The following is a 25,133-nucleotide window of genomic DNA, read 5'->3' as shown; positions in this document are numbered from 1 at the left end:
TCCGTTTCAATAAACACCGATACACTTGGCATCCATGAATCTGTCTAATCCTGCCTTGAAGCTATCCAGGCTGACAGCTGTCACAACCTCTTCTGGAAGTTAATTTCATGAACCAACGACCCTCTGGGTGAAGAAATATTTCCCTTGATTTGTCCTCACTTTCTTACCGATGAGCTTTAGGGAGTGCCCCCTCATTCTAGTATTGTGTGATAGAGAAAATATATTTTTTCTATCATAGAAACATAGAAACATAGAAGACTGACGGCAGAAAAAGACCTCATGGTCCATCTAGTCTGCCCTTATACTATTTCCTGTATTTTATCTTACAATGTATATATGTTTATCCCAGGCATGTTTAAATTCAGTTACTGTGGATTTACCAACCACGTCTGCTGGAAGTTTGTTCCAAGGATCTACTACTCTTTCAGTAAAATAATATTTTCTCATGTTGCCTTTGATCATTCCCCCAACTAACTTCAGATTGTGTCCCCTTGTTCTTGTGTTCACTTTCCTATTAAAAACACTTCCCTCCTGAACCTTATTTAACCCTTTAACATATTTAAATGTTTCGATCATGTCCCCCCTTTTCCTTCTGTCCTCCAGACTATACAGATTGAGTTGATTAAGTCTTTCCTGATACGTTTTATGCTTAAGACCTTCCACCATTCTTGTAGCCCGTATCCACCTTTTCTATCCCATGCATGATTTTATACACTTCGATCAAGTCACCTCTTAAATGCCGTCTTTCAAGGCTGAAGAGACCAAGGTGTTGCAACCCGGTTTCATAAGGGAGGTGAAACCCGAATGAGTGAAACAAAAGGAGTGAAACCCAAACAAGTACTGTACTACACTTAGCTTCCAAATGAAATATTGTCTCTCATTTCCAATGGAAGGTGAGCCTGATTGCTTATAAAGGGGCTCCAAAGCTATATAAGAATATTTTATTTCAATACACCTTCTTCAACAATCTAGCTGTGAGTCATTAGGGGCTCATCACCATATCCTGGGATGATTCATTCTCTTGCATAGGAGGTGTGCCACCCACAACTCCTTCTGACTGCTTTCCCAATCCAGACACCTGACTTCTTCCTCAAGAGTTGCGGTAAACACCTGCAACTAAGCTTACAGAAACAGGTTGGGAAGTAAAGAGCAGAAATGGTTATCTCCATGCCTGAATCCGCCTAAAAACACCTCTCAGATAATTATCCTATGGGCAACTTCAAGAACCAATTCACTTCTGAGGATTCTAACTAAGGGATAAGCTGGTCTCTTATCCCACTTGGGCAAAAATGAATTACTAACTTGGAGGCTGGCTTTGTAAAACCAGTTACACAATTGTATCAGACTGCCTGTTTGAAAAGCCTCAAGTAACTGTCATTTCCTCTTGCGAAGACTATAAAACTTGCTACTACCAAAATAATCTAAAAGTTCTAAAAGATGGATGATGATGGGTATATGAGTATAGATCCAAGTAAGAGAGACCTCCCCATGCCAGCCACTAAAGAAAAGAAAGGTAATATCTAACAGCTACTATTTTTTCTTTATTTTACTCTGCATATTGGCACTAAGTTTTTTTAGAGGGAAGTTAAGAAAAAGGTGAAAGTGAATTTATTCCCTATTGTTCTTGGGTGAGGGGTTACATTTGTTAAATGTCATTTCTGTTTTTCCTTGATTATCTACATGTCCTTTGCTTAGTTTAATTTCTTTCTTTATATCTAGCAATTATGAGAGGGAAGGAGGGAGACACACACAGAGAGAATTTGGTCTAGTGGTTAAGGCTAGGAATGAAAAACAACGAATTCTAGTTCTGCCTTAGCTATGAAAACCAGCTGGGGGATTTTGGATTGGTCACTTTCTCTCAGCCTAAGTCACCACACAGAGTTAGTTAGTTAGTTAGTTAGTTAGTTAGTTAGCTAGTTAGTTAGTTAGTTAGTTAGTTAGTTAGTTTACTTTCTTACTTACTTACTTACTTACTTACTTACTTACTTACTTTCTTACTTACTTACTTACTTACTTACTTACTTACTTACTTACTTACTTACTTACTTAATTACTTACTTTCTTACTTACTTACTTTCTTTCTTTCTTTCTTTCTTTCTTTCTTACTTACTAACTTACTTACTTACTTACTTACTTACTTACTTACTTACTTACTTACTTACTTACTTACTTACTTACTTATTAGATTTGTATGCCGCCCCTCTCCGTAGACTCGGAGCGGCTTACAACAACAATACATAGTACAAATCTAATGGTTAAAAAAAGACAGTTTAAAACCCTTATTATAAAAAAAACCAGTCATGCATCCCAAAAAAACCATACATAAAATGAAACAGCCCGGAGGAATCAATTTCCCCATGTCTGATGGCAGAGATGGGTTTTTAGGAGTTTGCGAAAGGCAAGGAGGGTGGGGGCAGTTCTAATCTCTGGAGGGAGTTGGTTCCAGAGGGTCGGGGCCGCCACAGAGAAGGCTCTTTCCCTGGGCCCCGCCAGACGACATTGTTTCGTCGACGGGACCTGGAGAAGGCCAACTCTGTGGGACCTAATTGGTTGCTGGGATTCATGCGGCAGAAGGCAGTCCCGGAGATATTCTGGTCCGATGTCATGAAGGGCTTTATAGGTCATAACCAACACTTTGAATTATGACCAGAAACTGAGAGTTGCTGTGGGGAAAATAGGAGGAGGCACTGAGCTTTTTAAAAAAGGCACTGAGCTTTTAAAAATGGCAATAAATAAAGGCACAGTGGCTTATATATATTTGCAATATGATAAGCATAAGGTGTTAACATTGTTAAAAGGAAGTTAATGGTGAATTTAATTAGAAAAAAATTGGTTATTTGGATTACAAAATTAGAGGTCGAGGTTTGGGAGTTTGATATGTGCCGAAAGTAAATAATTTGGAATTAGAAATTTATTTTTGGGATTATACATGACTAACTAATGAGATACTGGTTTTATTGTAACATGAATAGAAGGTATTTTGTAATGTGTTGAAAAAAAATTGTATTGGGAAAAAAATAATACAAAATTTATAAACACCCCCCCCCCAAAATTGACAATAAATCTCATTTCATACAATGGGACAAAATCCTAGAAAGATTAAAAACCATTTTTTAAAAAGTTTACAGAGTTACGGAATATCAGCGCTAGGATGGACTTTGGAGATCTTCTAATCCATTTCATAGAAACATAGAAACATAGAAGTCTGACGGCAGAAAAAGACCCCATGGTCCATCTAGTCTGCCCTTATACTATTTTCTGTATTTTATCTTAGGATGGATATATGTTTATCCCAGGCATGTTTAAATTCAGTTACTGTGGATTTATCTACCACGTCTGCTGGAAGTTTGTTCCAAGGATCTACTACTCTTTCAGTAAAATAATATTTTCTCATGTTGCTTTTGATCTTTCCCTCAACTAACTTCAGATTGTGTCCCCTTGTTCTTGTGTTCACTTTCCTATTAAAAACACTTCCCCCCTGGACCTTATTTAACCCTTTAATATATTTAAATGTTTTGATCATGTCCCCCCTTTTCCTTCTGTCCTCCAGACTATACAGAATGAGTTCATTAAGTCTTTCCTGATACGTTTTATACTTAAGACCTTCCACCATTCTTGTAGCCCGTCTTTGGACCCGTTCAAATTTGTCAATATCTTTTTGCAGGTGAGGTCTCCAGAACTGAACACAGTATTCCAAATGTGGTCTCACCAGCATTCTATATAGCGGGATCATAATCTCCCTCTTCCTGCTTGTTATACCTCTAGCTATGCAGCCAAGAATCCTACTTGCTTTTCCTACTGCCCGACCACACTGCTCATCCATTTTGAGACTGTCAGAAATCACTACCCCTAAATCCTTTTCTTTTGAAGTATTTGCTAACACAGAACTGCCAATACAATACTCAGATTGAGGATTCCTTTTCCCCAAGTGCATTATTTTACATTTGGAAACATTAAACTGCAGTTTCCATTGCTTTGACCATTTATCTAGTAAAGCTAAATCATTTACCATATTACAGACGCCTCCAGGAATATCAACCCTTTTGCACACTTTAGAGTCATCGGCAAATAGGCAAACCTTCCCTACCAAACCTTCCCCTATTTCCTGCTTAAGCAGTAGATCCCATACAACGACAGGCAAATAAATGGGTGTTCAATCTCTTCCCACAACCTCTGGAGGCAAGCTCTTCCAGAGCTAATTAATTGTTCTCACTGACAGGAAATTTCTCCTTAATTCTAGATTGGATCTTTCTTTAATTAAGCTTCCATCCGTTATTTGCCCTCAGGTGTTTTAGCGAATAGGCCAATCCCCTCTTCTCTTGTCAGCCCCTCAGGAGTGGAGTGGAGCAGGAAGGAATGGAATAGAGCTGGAAGATGCCATGTGCAGGGGTCCCCAAACCTTTGGACATCAAGGACCACCAAGATCATAATTTTAAATCCCTTGGACCATCAAATTCATAATTTGAAATCCCATGGACTCTAATTCATAATTTTATTTATTTATTTAATGATCAGAGAGCTTCCATTTTATTAATATGAAATGCACCTATTTAATATAACAAAATTATAAATGCTTGTTTAATTATATTGCTCTCAGTCTCAACCATATCCAGCCCAGGGACCAAGATTTCTCCATGGACCAACAAAAATTTTCTCACGGGACACCATTGGTTGGTCACCTGTGTTCTAGTAGAAACATCCTAAAACATTTCAGATAATTGACTCTCCAGTCTCTTCTTAAAAATCCCCAATGTGGGAGCTCCCATGATTTCTTGAAGCAAGCTGTTCACTAATTAATTGTCTTCACTATCAGGAAGTTTCAACCAGGTTGCTTCACTCTTTGATTATCTTTCCAACCATTATTTCTTGCCCTGCCCTTTGGTGCTTTGGAGAATAATTTGACCCCCTCTTCTTTGTGGCAGCCCCTGGAATACTGCTATCATGTCACCCCTAATTCTTCTTTTCTTTAGACTAGCCAAACCCAAATCCTGCAGCTGTTTTCCCTATGGTTTAGTCTCCTTGATCATCTTAGTTGCTCTTCTCTGAACTTTTCCCAAAGTCTCAACATCTTTTTGGTGGTATTTTAACCAAATTTGGTTACAGTATTCCAGGTGTGGCCTAATTATAGTTTTGTAAAGTGGCAGTGATACTTCGCGTGGTTTTGATTCTATGCCCCTATTTATACAACCCAGGATCGTATTAGCTTTGGAAAAATATTATCATGTCACCTAGTCCTTTCCTTTGTTAGATGAGACATACTCAGTTCCTACCACCCTTCTTTGTCTGTTTTAGCCTCCCATCATCTTTGTTGCTCTTCTCTGCACTCTATCTAGAGTCGCAACATCATTTTTATATTAGGGTGTCCAAAACTGGACTCAGTATTCCAGGTATGGTTTTACTAATGTAGGAGAAAGTGGTATAAACTTTCATGTGATCTTGATGCTATCCCTCCGTTGATGCAGCCTAGGACTGTATTGGTTTTTTTGGCATCTGCAGCACACTGCTGGCTCAGGTGGTGGTATGGTAGGACTTCAAGATCCATTTCACAGTTTGATCACTCATCATACAAGTAGAACACTAATATTCCTATTTGTTTGTTTGTTTGTTTGTTTATCTATTTATCTATTTATTTATTTATTCATTCATTCATTTATTTAATTTTTTAAATTTATTTATTTGTTTGTTTGTTTGCTGTCAAACAAGTGTAGAATTATAGTTTGTATTAACATAACATAAGTAGAAAGCAGTGATATAAAGGATAATGACAGTTGGACAGAGACGGTAGGCACAATGGTGCGCTTATGCATGCCCCTTACAGACTCCTAGAAAAGGGGAGTCATTATCTACAGTCAATTGTAGATAATTTAATCTTATTTCCATAATTTCAAAGTGGTATTAGGGTGGAAAGATAGCAATAAATGGACAATCCAGAATTGGTACTGGTACATGGTGGACCACATCCACTTCGAAATTATGGAAATAAGATTAAATAACTTTGATGAAAATAAATTGGAGAAGCTGATGGCACGATGGAATAAGGTGAAAGATTATATCTTAAGTAGAATATATGACGACAATGTGAAAAATAAACTCCAATCACTCTTTGTATGTAAAGAAATGTAAACCGGAGCCAAGGAAGAAATTGAAATTTACTGTAACTAATTTAACCCCCTAAATGGTGGAGGGTTTATTGGTGTTGGGCACTTTTTCTTTAAGATTTTTTTGTTTGTTTGTTGTGATAAAAATTTAATTATAATTAATTAATTGTAGATAATTTAAGATTGAAGATTTTGGGGTTAGGAGAAGAAACAACAGAGTCAGGTAGTGAATTCCAGGCATTGATCACTCTATTGCTGAAGTCGTTTTTTCTCCAGTCTAGTTTGGAGCGATTTTCATTTAGTTTGTATCTATAATGTGCTCTTGTGTTGTTGTTATTGAAGGTGAAGTAGTCACCAACAGGAATGACATTATGGTGTATGATTTTATGAACAACAGTTAAATCAGTTTGGAGGCGATGTAGTTGTAAATTGTCTAATCGTAGTATTTGAAGTCTGGAGGAGTAAGGTAATTTGTTTCAAGAGGAGTGAAAGACTCTTCTTGTGAAGTATTTCTGGATTCTTTCAATTGTATTAATGTTTGTAATGCAATGTGGGTTCCATACAGGTGAGGTGTATTCAAGAATTGGTCTGATAAATGTTTTGTATGCTCTGGTTAGTAGTTCAGTATCTATTCTTTCTAGAGAAGAAGCTATGTAAGATTAGGTTTACAACTTTTAATACTTTTATACTGGTGTACTACTAGTATGCAGTAGTGGGCTTCTCTTATCTTTGCTACCGGTTCAGGAATGGGAGCACGCAGGTGTGGACAAGCGCTTTGCGCGTGTGCAACATTCCTGCGCATACTCAGAAATGTCTGTGCATGCGCAGAGCATTTTTGATGATGTCTGGGTATTTGGGCAGAACTTCCATCACTGCTGCTGCTACCGGTTCGCCCAAACCGGTGTGAACTGGTAGCAACCCACCACTGCTAATATGTATTGTCATTATGGTAGTATCATACTAGTGGAACTCGTATGACAACTTGTCATGCTAGTGCAAGTTTTTAAATAATGGATTTCCTATATTAAATTTCCTTCTCTTCCTGACAACAGCACTGTATAACGTGCCAGGTTTCTTGTTTTGCATAATCTGCTTCAGAGAAATCAAGCAATCCCATTCTTGCTCCATCAAATTGTCTACAATATTGTTTTCCTCCTTCTCACATCACCTAATGGTCCAGTAATTTCAGATAGAGGAGGGGGGGAGAAAAGAAAATTGGAAGAAAAAGGAATCCAGCTTCACATTGATATGACCTCTGGTGGAAGGAAGAGAGGTTTGCCAAAAATAAAAAATAAAGTTTCATTTCCTTTTCTGGTCATTTTCACTTTATAAAAATAGCAGATTGAAGTGAAAAATGCATATGAAGAACATAATTGACTTCTTCCACATTTTGAGTATGTAGAAATCTAATTTCATGGGAGGGGAAAATGTGTCTCGTAATATACTTGGCTGGCACTGGCTGGAGAGAAGCTCTGGGTGGGAAATTCCAGCAGCTTCGTCTCTATTCCAATGTTTATACGGAATTTCCTTGGGGTGACTTTGCTTTTTTCCTATAGAGCAGATGGTTCCAATCCACTAGATGTGATTTATTCCTTAGGCTTAGTGGAATGAGATTGCTTCTAATCAATAAAATTGAAATGACTTTTCATTTGATCAGGCTATGCTTAAAGAACTGAGCAAAAAAGCAACTTTAGAGAACATCTTATTATTAAAGTAAGAGGCACACCAAATGTCTCTTTCTTTAATAGTATATGCTCTTTTTATGAATTTTTAACAAGAGCCTCTGGGGTGAGATGAGGGAGGCCATTTTTACCCGCTGCCGGCTCCAGGAAAGCCTTTGGAGCCTGGGGAGGGTGAAACACGAGCCTACTGGGCCCACTAGAAATTAGGAAGCAGGCCATTTCTGGCCTCCGGTGGGCGGAGGAAGTTGTTTTCGGCCTCCCCAGGCATTGAATTACAGTGAGGGCACTCGCGCATATGTGAAAGCATGTATGCATGTTCTTTTGGCAACCAAGGAAAAAAAGGTTCTCCATCACTGATATAGGATCTCCTCTATGAGGTGGGGATTGGACTAGAAGACTTTGATAGTCCTTTCCAGCTCTATGATGAGGAGGAGGAGGGGGATTTGCTGCTCAAGCAGAAAACTCTACACCATTTCTGAAAAAGGTTCTCCAATCTCTTCTTAAAAATCTCCAGTGTTGGAGCTTCCACAACTCCTGGAAGCAAGTTATTCCATTGATTCATTGTTCTGTCAGGAAATTTCTCCTTAGTTCTAAGTTGGTTCTCTCCTTAATTAGTCTCCATCCATTGTTTCTTGTCCTGTCCTCAGGTGCTTTGGAGAATAACTTGTGTTAATTATTGAGACTTTTACTCCAGTGAAGGGCTGCAGTAAAATTTACTACCACACTGTGGGTGGGGCTTATTTTGTGGGTATGGCTTGCCAGCCATGTGATCAGGTGGGAGTGGCTAAACAATCATGTGACCGGGGGTGGCTTAAAGGTCATGTGACTGGCTTAAAGGTGGCCAACTTGACATCACTCACATCAAGAGTTTGGGGTGCCTGGCCTCTCCTCACCTCAAAGACATACAATTTCCCTATCTATTTACTATTACTGAACATTCAAAATTTACTATTTAATTCTATGTATATATGCCATATGTGTACATACATATTACACACATACACAAACTATATACATTATCTGCTATATAAATTGTATGTGAATGTACACACGCAGAGAGAGAGAGAGAGAGAGAGAGAGAGAGAGAGAGAGAGAGAGAGAGAGAGAGAGAGCTCTTCTAAAATTATACACATTCAACCTCATTTACTGTGATAGGAAAAACATACCCAGAGCCCAGAAGGGAAAAAAAGAAAAAAATTCAAAAATTTTCTACCAGTTCTGCGTACCCATAAGAGCCCATCACTGGTTTACTCAAAGTTCATAATTCAAGACAGAAAATTGAGACTATTGATTGGTTGAGCCATCTGACAGCTCCCTATAAAAGAGGAAGCTGTCGACTTGGCCCTTTGCTGAAGCCCTGGAGTGCAAAAAAGAGCACAATGGGCAAACCGGAAGTTCATTTTTCCGAACTTCCGGTTTGCCTGTTTGGCCATTTTTTCACTGTCCCAGGCTTCAGTGAGGCTTGTGGCAGATGCTGTGGGAAGTGTGAGTCCTACTCAGGATTGTCCATAGCTGAGGAGATAGTTTAAAATCTGGAAACTTCTTTTCTGGATCGTTTATATGTCTTCCTGTGTCTGGTTGTTCAGTCACTTTTTTTGGCTTTCTGTTGGGAATCGATATTTAAGTTTGTTTGTTTGTTTGTTTGTTTACTTACTTACTTACTTACTTACTTACTTACTTACTTACTTACTTACTTACTTACTTACTTACTTACTTATTTAGTCCAATACACAATGAGGGTTTTAGTGGGTATATATCTATATACACATAGTAAAATACATGATGAAGGTTATAGAGGAGATACTCATAGTAAAATATATCTAAGAAAGAATAGAAAAGAAGATATAATAATAGAACATATCAATGAAAGAATAGAAGAAGAGATATAGGAATAGAAGAAAGGTATAGGAGATATAGGAGAGCAATAGTACAGGGGACGGAAGGCACTCTAGTGCACTTGTACTCGCCCCTTACTGACCTCTTAGGAATCTGGATAAGTCAACCGTAGATAATCTAAGGGTAAAGTGTTGGGGGTTTGGGGATGACACTATGGAGTCCGGTAATGAGTTCCACGCTTCGACAACTCGGTTACTGAAGTCATATTTTTTACAGTCAAGTTTGGAGCGGTTAATATTAAGTTTAAATCTGTTGTGTGCTCTTGTGTTGTTGTGGTTGAAGCTGAAGTTACAATACTTGATGTAAATTAAGAAACGGATGATGAACTTCATAATTCCCTTCCAATCCCACAGATTCTTCGATAAATCCTCTCGTGTGGAAAATTTTGTTTGCCGTTGCAACTGTAGGAAATGTGGTCCTAGCTGTGCTATTGATTGTTCTCATTCTTCCAGGTAAGAAATATTCTGCTTTGTTTCTTCAACCTGTCATCCTTCTCTCCTGCTCCATATAGCTGTTGGCGGTGCAGTGGTTAGAATGCAGTATTATAGACTGACTCTGCTCACTGCCATGAGTTCGATCCAGACTGGCTCAGTCTTCCATCCTTCTGAAGTCAGTAAAATGAGGACCCAGATTGTTGAGAGCAATACGCTGACTTTGTAAATCGGCTTAGAGAGGGCTGTAAAGCACAGCAAAGCAGAATATAAATCTAGGAACTATTGCTATAAGTACAACTCACTTGCCATACAAAAGTGATGTATATAAACAATGGTGGCTTAAGGTTATTTCTACTATATTAATCAGGTAATATTTTTATGGCCACATTTGTCACAGTAGCACAATTTGCCCTCAATACAGGTAGTCCTTGTCTTACGACCAATTGCTTGGTGATCATTCATAGTTATGACAGACCTTCCCAGAGCTATTTAAAACCCAGTTTTGAAGTTTGGACAGCCCCACTCCCCCAAGTCATGTGATCAGATTTGGGGCATATGGCAACTGGCCCACGTTCATGTCTTTTTTCAGCATCCTGTGGTCAGGTGACCATCATTTAAGAAGTTATGGAACAAACAGGTATAGAAAGAGTTACTCAACCACTAGACAATTTACTGATAGTCCCAGGAAAAAGCAATATCAAAGATTTATAAATATTTGAGAGACCAGAGGAGATAGTCAAAGGTACAATGATTGCTTGGGTGAAAAACTTTGGCCACAATATATATAGAGAGAGGAATCAGAACAAATCTGGAAGAGCAATATCAAATTGACCAAATCCACAACATACAAAGAAAATCAATACAAAATGCTTTATCGCTGGCATCTCCCGCCCAAAAGATTAGCTAAAATGCATAAAAATTACAATCCAATGTGCTGGAAATGCAATAAGACACAAGACTCTTTCATCTATGGTGGTTATGTCCAGAGACAAAAAAATATTGGAAAAAAGTAAACAATTGGTAGTGTCAAATAACAAACATAAAAATAGAATATACACCAGAGGTTTTTTTTACTTGGCATTATGAGAGGGTCTTACACTAAAAATGTAAAATACTTAATCCTGCATATAACAACAGTGGCAAGGATTATATTTGCACAGAATTGGAAAAACCCACAACTACCTGAAGACAACGAGATCATCAATAAAATATACGAGTACGCAGAGATGGACAGATTGACAATGGAATTAAATAATCAAAAAGATTCAGACTACTATGCAATCTGGACAAAATGGACAAAAAAAAAGAAACTCAAACTAAACACCAAAATAAAACATTAAGAAGTTCAAAAACAATTAAAAGACCATGTTGATAAAAATGTATATATAATGCTGATTCACCTGTAAATATGATTATGTATTGTTTTTAAAATGGAAAAAAACTCAATAAATATATTTATTAAAAAAATAAGAAGTTATTGGTCAGAAATTGGCATTTACTACCAAAAATAAATCATGAAATCGGGCACGATCATATGATGATCCATTTAATGACCTCATTGACCTAATACCAATGGGTTCAATTGCAGTCATAGGTTGATGACTACCTGTATGTACCCCAATGTATGTTCCAAGACATAATGGATGATCAGAAAACATGCCGAGAGCATCACAACGTTTTATGTTTTTCCAATCCCATTTGCTGAAATGCCAGTTGCATAGATCTGAATAGACTCTCAATATGCAATCCATCAGTCTGAGTGAAGAGCATATTAAGACATCTCAGAATTCGCCTCCAATATTGCATGCCAACCATTTTGCCATCACGGCTCCTTCAAGATGCGCTTGAAAAGATTCTCCAAATTGACAAAGGGAAAAACATGGCTGAGGTCCAAAATAAGAAGAAAGTATGTGATTAGGCAGACACCACCCTAATTCCCAAGGAAAATGATCATACCACATATTTGAGAGGATTTATATGAGATCATATGAGATGAGATTGGGCTTGTCTCTGTGAGCTTCCAGAGATTCCCTTGATATCTGATTATGCCAGCAGCCCTGGGGACCCATGGGACAGGTAAACTAGGGAGGTGCCTCCATTATTTTAATAACTCTGTCTATTATTCTTTGTCTAACTTTGGTTTTTCTGCTGTTTAATGTATTTATTCACCATGTGGCCCCTGTTGATTGTTTTCTTGCAGATATCTCCTTATCCAACAAGGTAACATCAGCAGTGCTAGAAAGAAATAGAAACATAGAAGATTGATGGCAGAAAAAGACCTCATGGTTCACCTAGTTTGCCCTTATACTATTCCCTTTATTTTATCTTAGGATGGATATATGTTTATCCCAGGCATGTTTAAATTCAGTTACTGTGGATTTACCAACCATGTCTGCTGGAAGTTTGTTCCAAGCATCTACTACTGTTGCAGTAAAATAATATTTTTCTCACGTTGCTTGGAGTGTTTTTAATAGGAAAGTGAACAAAAGAAAAAGGGGGCACAATCTGGGGTCAGTTGGGGGAAAGATCAGAAGCCACGTGAGAAAATATTATTTTACTGAAAGAGTAGCAGATGATTGGAACAAACTTCCAGCAGACATGGTTGGTAAACATGCCTGGGATAAACATATATCCATCCTAAGATAAAATACAGGAAACAGTATAAGGACAGACTAGATGGACCATGAGGTCTTTTTCTGCTGTCAATCTTCTATGTTTCTATGTTTATTAATAAGGTTTTTCTTTTTAAAATAACTCCTTAAACCAGGGGAAGGCAAAGTTGGCTCTTCTATGTCTTGTGGACTTCAACTCCCCGAATTCCTGAGCCAGGCATGCTAGCTCAGGAATTGTGGGAGTTGGAGTCCACATGTCATTGAAGAGCCAACTTTGCCTTCCCCTGCCTTAAACCATCTCCCAACAACAAGACCTACAAAATTCTAATGTTTTCTATTTAGTGGAGGCATTTGTTTTGTGAACCAGGATAAATGGCATAGTGGTTAGAGTGCTGTACTGCAGGATACTTCTGCTGCCTGCTGGCTGCCTGCAGTTTGGCAGTTCGAATCCCCTCAGGCTCAGAGTTTACTCAAACCTCCCTCCTTCCAAGGTGAGTAAAATGAGCGCCCAGATTGGAGACCTCGCCTACAAAAAGATATTGATAAAATTGAACGGGTCCAAAGACGGGCTACAAGAATGGTGGGATGTCTTAAGCATAAAACTTATCAGGAAAGACTTATTATCTTGGATGGTATCCACGCTCTAAAGTTGATTTATTTCTTAAGCTTCACAGAATGACCGTCTTCAGAATTCTCCATCAAAGCCAATCTCCAGTTGCGTAGAGAATTGTGTTCCTTGCCGATTGGCTTCGGACAGCTTAATAGGTAAGGTTTGCCTTTTCCAGCATATCATAAAATGAGATGCTTTTAGTCTCTGCTTTCAAAGATATATAGCATAAAAGCTCATATAAAGGTAGTCCTTGACTTACAGCCACACTGGTGCCCAAAATTTCTGTCCTTAAGTGAGATGTTTGTTAAGTGGAAGGTCTTAAGCATAAAACGTATCAGGAAAGACTTCATGAACTCAATCTGTATAGTCTGGAGGACAGAAGGGAAAGGGGGGACATGATCGAAATATTTAAATATGTTAAAGGGTTAAATAAGGTTCAGGAGGGAAGTGTTTTTAATAGGAAAGTGAACCCAAGAACAAGGGGACACAATCTGAGGTTAGTTGGGGGAAAGATCAGAAGCAACGTGAGAAAATATTATTTTACTGAAAGAGTAGTAGATGCTTGGAACAAACTTCCAGCAGACGTGGTTGGTAAATCCACAGTAACTGAATTTAAACATGCCTGGGATAAACATATATCCATCCTAAGATAAAATACAGGAAATAGTACAAGGGCAGACTAGATGGACCATGAGGTCTTTTTCTGGCGTCAATCTTCTATGTTTCCATGTTTCTATGTTTCTAAGTGAATTTTTTGCCCCATTTTACGACCTTTCTTGCCATAGTTGTTAAGTGAATCACTGCAGCTGAGGTGTTAAGTGAATCTGGCTTGCCTGTCACAAGATTGGGCATCCTCCTCGATCCACAGCTCACATTAGAGAACCATCTTTCAGCTGTGGCGAGGGGGACGTTTGCCCAGGTTCGCCTGGTGCACCAGCTGCGGCCCTATGTGGATCGGGACTCACTACTCACAGTCACTCATGCCCTCATCACCTCGAGGTTCGACTACTGTAACGCTCTCTATATGGGGCTACCTTTGAAAAGTGTTCGGAAACTTCAGATCGTGCAGAATGCAGCTGCGAGAGCAATCATGGGCTTCCCAAAGTATGCCCATGTTACATCAACACTCCGCAGTCTGCATTGGTTGCCGATCAATTTCCGGTCACAATTCAAAGTATTGGTCTTGACCTATAAAGCCCTTCATGGCATTGGACCAGAATATCTCCGGGACCGCCTTCTGCTGCACGAATCCCAGCGACCGGTTAGGTCCCATAGAGTTGGCCTTCTCCGGGTCCCATCGACCAAACAATGTCGTTTGACGGGTCCCAGGGGAAGAGCCTTCTCTGTGGCGGCCCCGACCCTCTGGAACCAGCTCCTACCTGAGATTAGAACAGCCCCCACCCTCCTTGCCTTTCGCAAACTCCGTAAGATCCACCTCTATCATCAGGCATGGGGGAACTGAAATATCTTCCCCAGGCCTATACTGTTTATGTATGGTATGTTGTGTGAATGTTTTTTAAATTATGGGTTTTTAGCTTTCTAATTATTGAATTTGTATTTTACACTGTTTTTCTGTTGCTGTTGTGAGCCGCCCCGAGTCTGCGGAGAGGGGCGGCATACAAATTAATTAAATAATTAAATAATTAAATAATTAAATGATTAAATGATTAAACGATTAAACGATTAAACGATTAAGCGATTAAGCGATTAAACGATTAAACGATTAAACGATTAAACGATTAAACGATTAAAAAATTAATAAATTAATAAAGTAATAAAGTAATAAAGTAATAAAGTAATAAAGTAATAAAGTAATAAAGTAATAAAGTAATAAAGTAATAAAGTAAATTAATAAAGTAAATTAATAAATTAATAAAGTAAATTAATAAATTAATAAAGTAAATTAATAAATTAATAAAGTAAATTAATAAAGTAAATTAATAAAGTAAATTAATAAAGTAAATTAATAAAGTAAATTAAATTAATAAAGTAAATTAAATTAATAAAGTAAATTAAATTAATAAATTAATAAATTAATAAATTAATAAATTAATAAATTAATAAATTAATAAATTAATAAATTAATAAATTAATAAATTAATAAATTAATAAATTAATAAATTAATAAATTAATAAATTAATAAATTAATAAATTAATAAATTAATAAATTAATAAATTAATAAATTAATAAATTAATAAATTAATAAATTAATAAATTAATAAATTAATAAAAGGGGGATCGCATGACCTCTTGTGGGGACGGACTACAGGGAGTCCTCAACTTACAAGAATTCATTTAGTGACCATTCAAAGTTACAACTGCACTGAAAAAAGTGACTTATGACCAGTGAAGGGCAACCAAATTTTTTACTACCACACGGTGGGCATGGTTTATGCAAGTCACCTTGCATTCTCTTCCAACATCTTTCAGTGCAAACTGGGTGCTCTGGGATGGAGCTCCATTTTTACTACCCCACTGAGTCCCCAACTCTCCAATCTGGGCAGCAGCCCACCCCTGCTTACGACCGAGGCAGCTGTCTTCAGGGCTTGAACTGAGTGAATGGGAGCAACAGATTTTGTTTGTTTGTTTATTTATTTGTTTGTGATATTTATATGCCGCCCAACTCCAATAGGACTCAGGGTGGCTCACAACAATCACAATAACTAAATGCAGAGTAAAATATAATAACAGGAAACAGGAAAAAAAACAGTATAAAATGCAATTAAAACCCTTAAAAACCATGCATACTCTCAATCATTCGTGATCTCAGGTCTGCTGGAAAAGCTGGGACTTAACGGCTTTCCGGAAGACCGGTAGATATTACGGATCTCTGGAGGCATTTGATTCCTAGGGGTCGGAGCTGCCACAGAGAAGGCCTTTCCCTGCAGCCCCGCTGTCACACTGTGTATTGCCAGCCCCAGAGACATTCAGAGACATTCAGTAATTAAATAGTTAACTCTGTGTATGTTAATTTAGCTCTACCCATTATGATGTAAAATCCTGTCTAGATAGCCAGCATCACTTCCTCTCCTCTCGGTGTAGAAGGAGAAGAATCTCCATCTTTTCCCTAACTCTCAAGCAATGTAGACGTACAATAAAAGCCTGGGACCAGGCATAGCTGTTTATTGTTTTTATTACTAAAAGTAACTTCGTTTTGAAGACCTTTTCTGTAACTTTATCCGTCGCCTCCAGATTTGATTTATTGCAGCTCACGTGGGCTGTGATTTATCTCCCCTAATCTGACACCCGCCAGCCGACATTGTTTGGTGGATGGGACCTGGATAAGGCTAGCTCTGTGATCCCTTATTGGCCGCTGAAAGGCAGAAGGTGGTCCCCTAAGTAGTCTGGTGGGGCCCATTCCAATGTAGGAGAGGAGAGGAGGGGAACAGAAGATAACAAGCCGGCTCTCAAGGGGAAAAAGTTGTAGATGCAAGCCATGCCCACCCTGGCTGGGAAATAAATACAGTGGTACCTCATCTTACGAATGCCTCTTCTAATGAACTTTTCAAGATACGAACCCGGTGTTTAAGATTTTTTTGCCTCTTCTTCCGAACTATTTTCACCTTACGAACCCAAGCAGCTGCTGCTGGGATGAAGGGGTTTCTTTTTTTTCCCTTTTTTGAAGAAAGAAAAGGGAGGGGCTGCTTGGAGTAGGAAACATTTTGCAGAGAACAACGTGCTTGCAAAGGAACTGAAAGGGTGTCTTTTTAAGAAAGAAAAGGGAGGAGGGAGGGGCAGCTTGGGGGAGGAAACATTTTGAAGAGAACAAGGTGCTTGCAAAGGAACTGAAAGGGTGTCTTTTTAAGAAAGAAAAGGGAGGGGCGCCCCCCTTGCCTTTCTTCCTTCCCACTCACCCTTTAGCCTAGCCTTGCTTCTTCCACCCGCCCCCTTTAGCTGCTCCTCCCTGCCCTCTGTTCGCCTCCCTTCTAAAGTTTGGGATTTTCCTGAAGGATTTGCATGCATTATTTGCTTTTACATTGATTCCTATGGGAAACATTGTTTCATCTTACGAACTTTTCACCTTACGAACCTCCTCCTGGAACCAATTAAGTTCGTATGATGAGGTACCACTGTACAGTGGTACCTCTACTTATGAACTTAATTTGTTCCATGACCAGGGTCTTAAGTAGAAAAGTTTGTAAGAAGAAGCATTTTTTCCCGTAGGAATCATACTATGGAATCTTAGTTGAGCAGAGCAGAGCAGAGCCAGCTCCTCGCCTTCCTTTTCTTTCTTTCTTTTTAAAAAGAATTTTTATTGAATATAAATATTTTAAAAACATTTTCAATCAGCATATCTGGAAGAGCTGAGCAGAGAAGAGATGAGAAGAGAAAATTCCACGAGGAATCCGGAACATTCCTGCTGCCCATTGAACACCACAAAGCCTCAATCTGCCCAGCGCACCACAGCACCTCCACCACCCTAGCACCATCAAACGTCTTGCCATCAGTCCGAACCCCCTGCAGAACCCAGCTTACCTTGCCACCAGCCGAGCTACTAACCAAGGCTTGGAGCCATCTGAAGCTTGTAAGCCAAGAGAGAGACCAGGGAGTGAGGTGAATAACCCTTAAAAGATTACCGGAAAGTGTGTGTGAGAGCTACCTTGCTGTAAACAACCCTCCAAGCTTCTATCTTTTGAAAAACAGACCAAGCCATAATCTTTTGAACAAGCGCCAGGAGTCCTGTTAACAACAAAAGGACCTGTAAGCACTCCATTCAAAAGGGAGACCCAAAAATCTTCTAAACAGAGATTTAACTAAACCAAGGCTGCAATCACCTTCTCCGCAAACACCCTAATCACCAGAGCCAGTGTTTGTATGGGTAGACATCATTTGGGCTAATAAGGCAAGCTTAAACTACCAGGTGCCATCAGCCTCAAGAGGACTGTTCAATACTGCTTAAAATTCAAAGTGCTGGCTGTGAAGGAAGGGGGGGGGGTACATTTGAAAGCCATTGTTCCTGCCTGTTTCAACTATTTGCCTCTCTCTTAAAGTTACAAACTGCTTAAGTGAAGTTGCTAAGTATGGCTCTCTTCTGCCATAGCTGAACCACTAAGCATAATTTTTGAAAAATCCTTCAGAACCAGCACACTTCCTAAACTATGGTCGAAAGCAATGGTCATCCCCATCTTCAAAAAAGGAGACCCCTCTCTTGTAGATAACTACAGACCAATTTCACTATGCTGCGTCCCATGCAAAGTCATGGAATCAATTATAAACAAATCAATTACTCTCCATCTAGAAACTAATAATTTGCTCTCTAACAAACAATTTGGTTTCTGAAAAAAACTATCCTGCAACCTGCAGCTCCTCCACTGCAAAAATATATGGACAACTCATCTAGATCAAGGGAAATCTACAGATGCAATTTATATTGACTTCTGCAAAGCCTTTGATTCAGTGGTCCACGACAAACTACTCCTAAAACTCAAATCCTATGACATCTCAGGAAACCTCCATAGCTGGATTACAGCATTCCTGTCAAACAGACAACAAGTGGTCAAAATAGGAAGCACCATATCCTCCCCCGTCCCAGTTAAACGCGGTGTTCCCCAAGGTAGTGTACTGGGACCAACGCTCTTCATTCTCTACATCAATGACCTTTGCGATTACATCACAAGCAACTGTGTCCTCTTCGCCAACGATGTAAAACTCTTCAACGCCACCGATAACACAACTACTCTCCAAAAAGACCTTGACGCTGTTTTGGGTGGTCTAACACATGGCAACTCCAAATCTCAACTAGCAAATTCTCTGTCCTACACATTGGGAAGAAGAATCTGAACTCCAAATACGAACTGAATAATCAAACTATCACAGATAATCCCCACTCGGTTAAAGACCTCGGTATACTAATAACAAAAGATTTAAGTGCCAAAGCCCACTGCAACAATATAGCCAAGAAGGCTTCAAGAGTTGTAAACCTAATCCCATGTAGCTTCTGCTCTGGCAATCTCACACTACTTACCAGAGCTTACAAAACTTTTGCCAGACCCATCCTCGAATACAGCTCATCCACAACAACACAAGAGCACACAACAGATTTAAACTTAATATTAACCGCTCCAAACTTGACTGTAAAAAATATGACTTCAGTAACCAAGTTGTCGAAGCGTGGAACTCATTACCGGACTCCAAAGTGTCATCCCCAAACCCCCAACACTTTACCCTTAGATTATCCACGGTTGACCTATCCAGATTCCTAAGAGGTCAGTAAGGGGCGAATACAAGTGCACTAGAGTGCCTTCCGCCCCCTGACCTATTGCTCTCCTATATCTCCTATACCTTTCTTCTATTCCTAGATCTCTTCTTCTATTCTTTCATTGATATGTTCTATTACTATATCTTCTTTTCCATTCTTTCATAGATATATTTTACTATGAGTATCTCCTCTATAACCTTCATCATGTATTTTATTTTGTGTGTGTGTGTGTAGATTAGGACATCATCTTCCTGGATGTCCTAATCTACAAAAAAACCAATGGCTCCCTAGGACATACCGTCTACCAAAAGAAGACACACACCAACCGCTACTTGAACGCAAAATCCCACCACCACCCCGCATAGATCAATTCCGTAGCCAAGACCCTCATTTCCAGAACCAAACGCCTAGCCGACAAAGACCACCTGGAACCTGAATTACATGTCTCACAAATGTATTAATTTCCAATGGATTAGAAAGAGAGGCAATCAACAACTTAATCCAAAAAGAGACACCCCCAAGAACCAAGACAAAACTGAAGATGATGAGTGGGACCTCATCAAAACGTCACCAGAAATTTCCAAATCCTACACGGGAAGAAACCCGAACATACCAAGACCGTCATACCTGTACCTGTGAAAATCTACGAAAACAAATATATATATTTGTTTTCGTAGATTTGGAAATTTCTGGCGACGTTTCACATGCTTTTTTTAAAAACATTTTTTTTTGCTGAATTTGAAAATTAAGGGAGACTAGGATAGTCTCTGCCTCCAGGCATGGGGGAATTGAGATGCTCTTTCCCCCTGGGCCTTTACAATTTCATGTGTGGTATGTCTGTATGTATGTTTGGTTTTTTATATTAATGGGTTTTTTAATCATTTCTAGTATTTATTGGATTATCATTGTACATTGTTTTATTACTGTTGTTAGCCGCCCCGAGTCTTCGGAGAGGGGCGGCATACAAATCCAATAAATAAGTAAGTAAGTAAGTAAGTAAGTAAGTAAGTAAGTAAGTAAGTAAGTAAGTAAGTAAGTAAGTAAGTAAATAAATAAATATACCCACTAAAACCCTCATTGTGTATTGGACAAAATACATAAATAAATAAAATAAAATGTAAAAGCAAATAATGGATGTGATTGGGGAAACCACAAGCCCTGTTTCCTCCCAGGACATTCCTAGAGAGGCCCCATGGAGGCTTCTCCCCGCGTTTTCCAGCCCTGTTTCCTCCCAGGAGATTCCTAGAGAGGCCCCAGAGGCTTCTCCCTGCCTTTTCCAGCCCTGTTTCCTCCCAGGTGATTCCTAGAACCTGTATAAACCATGCCCACAGTGTGGTAGTAAAAATTCTGTTCTGTTCTGTTCCACTCACTGTGGAGAACGGACATGATTTTTAGAGAATATATACGCAAGCGATAATGTTTATCCATAAATGCAGTACATAAATTATGTGACTTCATAACATGCACAGGGGGGGGGGAATGCCACAACTGCATTAAAAGGTGTATTGCTTGGGTGCAAAAAATAAAATAAATTTTAATTTATGGAGCAAAAAACAGCCATCATTTGAAATTTTATTGTAATTAAACTTCTTGATTTAATTGTCTATAATTTCTTGGCTAAATTTACTTTGCTCCCTGGACTTTCAGTTAGATAGCTTTCATCTAATAACACACACACACCCGCCAGCCAACTTTCTTTTCTTGTGGATTAGCCATCACATTTCCCAGAGATTAAAGAAATTGATTTAGGAACATTAAAGAAATTGGTTTTAGAAGCAACCTAAAATGTATATTGGCTAACAGATTTTTTGTTATTATATAAGAAATTGGAGTGATTATTTTTGTTCAGATGTCAAATGTTAAGAAGGTAGCATTGGTTTGAGAGAAGAAAACAGTCTAGAGAAAATATTGAAAGAAAAGATTAATGATTCAAAAGGACAGGCTAGTAATATTTATAGCATGTTATTACAAGTGGAAGAGGAAGTGATTAAAGGCCTAACAAGATATTGGCAAAATGAATTACGGATTAATGAAAGCGAGATGGAAGAAGTAGTAGAAAATATACCTGAGATAAAGAATACAAGAATTAGAGAGATGAGAAGGAAAATTTTACATAAATGGTATTTCACGCCAGTAAATCTAGCACACTTCCAGAGGAAAGGGAAAGGAAATTGCTGGCATGGTTGCCAAATAAAAGGAGTTTTTATGCATATGCTCTGGGAATGCGTTGAAGTTCAAAAATTTTGGAAGGAAGTACAGAATGAAATAAATAATATGCTAAACATTAATTGGATAATTACAGAAGAATTAGCAATACTAGTTACGAGAATTTAAAGAAAACCAAAACAGCAGCTTTGGAAAGCGCTCAAGCAGTAGTGATATTAGGGTGGAAAAATAGCAATAAATGGACAATCCAGAATTGGTACTGGTACATGGTGGACCACATCCACTTCGAAATTATGGAAATAAGATTAAATAACTTTGATGAAAATAAATTGGAGAAGCTGATGGCACGATGGAATAAGGTGAAAAATTCTTTCTTAAGTAGAATTTATGACGACAATGTGAAAAACAAATTCCAATCACTTTTTGTATGTAAAGAAATGTAAACCGGAGCTAAGGAAGAAATTGAAACTTATTGTAAATAATATAACCCCCTAAATGGTGGTGGGGTTTTTATTGGTTTTGGGCACGTTTTCTTTTAAGTATTTTTTGTTTGTTGTTAATTTAGTAAATAAACAAATTTAAAAAAATTTAAAAAAGAAGAAGGTAGCATTGGTTAAACTATGTATACCGAAATTGTAAAATTGTAATACAACTTAAAATTAATGGTATTTTCTTTTTCTGTACATGTGATTGGAGAGAAAAATAAAAATTATTTACACCCCCCCTCCGCAAAAAAAAGAAAGAAAGAAATTGATTTCTTGTCTTCATGGATCCCACATCCTTTCCCTCAGTGTAATAGGATATTTTAATTGTTTTGGTAGTTTTTTGGAAAAAGATAGAACTACCAGATTGTGAACAAGCCTCTCAAGTCTTTTCGAAGATATAATTTAAGCAGCTTGGCCCCCAGTTACAATATTTTTATTAATTAAATATAAACCAGATGGCACCAGAAAGGTTGTAATTTCTTCTCTCCCACAAATTTTTCTTTCTTCAACACAGCAAACCTGACTCTGGATCCGAACACAGCTCATCCCCAGCTCTACGTATCCTCTGATTTGAAAAGCGTGAGATGGAAAGACATGAAACAGAATGTGCCCAGTAGTCCTCTGAGATACGACGTTATGGCCAGTGTCTTAAGCCACCAGGCCATCAATTCTGGGAAGTGGTGCTGGGAGGTAGAGGTGGTGGAGAAAGGGGAGTGGTGGGGGGTGGGGATTGTTAGGGAATCTGCACAGAGGAATGGGCCGATTCTTTTTGATTCTCGTGGGGGCTACTGGGCAATCCAGCTAATTGATGGACGGTATGAAGGAGTCACCCATCCTAGGACAAATTTGACATTGTGCCATCCTCCGAAAAGGATCCGAGTTTCTCTGGACTATCCACAAGGCCTCTTAGAGTTTTACGATGGTGACACGAATGTCAAAATCTTTGGTTATCCGAAAGAAGATTTTAAAAGAGAGAAGGTTCACCCATGGTTCTTGATCTATAAGTGGAATGGAAAGCTTCAAGTTCACCCATGATAGAGTGGAGCAAATGGGTTCATCGTGCTGGAAGAACTTCAAACTATCTGCCTTCAGCTTTCCTCCATTCTTTCTGTTTTCTCTTTCTCTACCCCATCACATTTGGCCAATAAAGAATTCTAATCTACTCTCTTCTCTTACCTCCCCTCCCCTTCCCCCCTCCCCTCCTCTTCTCTTCCCTTCCCTTCCCTCCATTCCCTTCCCCTTCTCTTCCCTCCCCTCCCCTTCTCTTCTTTTCTCTCCCCTTCCCCCTCCCCTTCCCTCCTCTTCTCTTCCCTTCCCTCCCCTCCATTCCCCTTTCCTCCCCTCCCCTCCCCTCCTCTTTTCTTCTCTTCTCTTCTCTTTTCTTCTCTTCCCTCCCCCCCTCCTCTTTTCTTCCCTTCCCTTCCCTCCCCTCCTCTTCTCTTCCCTCCTCTTCCCTCCCCTCCCCTCCCTTCCCCTTCCCTTTCCCTCCCCTCCCTTTCCCTCCCCTCCCCTCCTCTCCCTTACAATTTCCAGGATGGCCCTGCAAGATAGATCTGACCCCATTGCAGGCCGCTTCCAGTCGCCTGCCTTGTGTTTGACACTCCTGCTCTATCGTCGCCTCAAATGCCACCCATAACCATGAAGATCTCGTTTAGATGAATAATTTCCTGAACTGCAGTAATTAGCTGTTTCTCAAAATTAATTTTTTAAAAAAAGTTTAACTAAGAAGAACTGGAGGCATAAATCATGTTTCAATCTGTCCCCTGAATTTGAAGATTGTGCTAAATACCTGTGAGGGGTCCTTGGTCCTCTCTGAGCTTAGCTGTCTTCTTGCAGATGTTTCAGTACCCAAACTAGTAGCATCATTAATTTTAGTGGTGCACTGACAACGTTGCCATTTCAGTAATGAAATGTCTGCAGCATACAAGAAAATAACCAAGTTGTGAGAGCATTGAGGATTCCTCATTTCAACCCTGAGCTATAAATATTCTCTTTTACTGATTCCTATTTATGGATTAAGGGGATGGGTCGGCAGGTAAGGAAACTGGGTTTGTTGGCTGGAAAGTCAACAGCTCAGATTCGAATCCCAAGCACCATGCAATGAGGTGAGTTCCCCCCAGCTCCTGCCCCTTTAGCAGTTCAAAAGCATGCAAACGCAAGTAGATAAATAGGTACCATTTCAATAGGAAGGTAACAGCATTCCATGCACCTTAACCTACAGTCATGCTGGCCACATGACCATGGAAGCATCTTTGGACAAGGCCAGCTCTCTCAGCTAAGAAATGGAGATAAGCACTGTGCCTTAGAGTTGGACGCAACGGGACAGGAGAAAGCTTTGTTAAGGTATTCATGAACTGGGAGAGCCATGTTAACAAGGTTAGCCAATGAAGAGGCATAGCAACTAAGTCAGCCAATGGGAGCTAACCACTTCTGAGTCTGTGCAGAGAATAGAAACTGGAGCTTAAGCTTAAGGCTGGGTGTGGCTCACTCCACTCTGCACTCTCCTCTCTGTACTCTCCGCTGAAATGAAACTAACTCCTGCTTGTGTTTACTTGAAGAAATAATCTGCTAATGGTATTGTAAATTCATCTGTTATTATGTTTATAAAAAGTTATTGAATCCAGCTCAATCACTCATCTGTCTGTGCTTCTGGTTTTCAATTCTGCAAAAGCCCTTCATGGCACCGGACCAGGGTATCTACGAGACCGCCTTCTGCCACACAAATCCCAGCGACCGGTTAGGTCCCACAGAGTGGGCCTCCTCCAGGTCCTGTCAACAAAACAATGCCGTTTGGTGGGGCCCAAAGGAAAAGCCTTCTCTGTGGCGGCCCCGGCCCTCTGGAACCAACTCCCCCCAGAGATTAGAATTGCCCCCACCCTCCTTGCCTTTCGTAAGCTCCTTAAAACCCACCTCTGCCGTCAGGCATGGAGGAACTGAGATATTCTTTCC

The 25,133-nt window shown here is 39.3% G+C and overlaps 1 protein-coding gene across 1 annotated transcript; it reads left to right on the top strand.

Annotated features, from left to right (window-relative positions):
* The first annotated feature begins 1,104 nt into the window (after nt 1-1,104).
* LOC139159372 (butyrophilin subfamily 1 member A1-like) lies at nt 1,105-23,359 on the top strand. Its single transcript, XM_070736691.1, has 4 exons — nt 1,105-1,513; nt 10,030-10,128; nt 13,389-13,487; nt 22,699-23,359. Exons 1-4 carry the CDS (start codon nt 1,438-1,440, stop codon nt 23,217-23,219), a joined length of 795 nt encoding a protein of 264 aa, XP_070592792.1. The 5' UTR covers nt 1,105-1,437; the 3' UTR covers nt 23,220-23,359.
* Nucleotides 23,360-25,133: the final 1,774 nt, after the last annotated feature.

Source organism: Erythrolamprus reginae, chromosome 2, assembly GCF_031021105.1.
Source record: "Erythrolamprus reginae isolate rEryReg1 chromosome 2, rEryReg1.hap1, whole genome shotgun sequence".
In the NCBI taxonomy this organism is placed as follows: Eukaryota; Metazoa; Chordata; class Lepidosauria; order Squamata; family Dipsadidae; genus Erythrolamprus; species Erythrolamprus reginae.
Note: the sequence above shows the minus strand (reverse complement) of the source record. Positions and strands in the feature narration are given on the sequence as shown.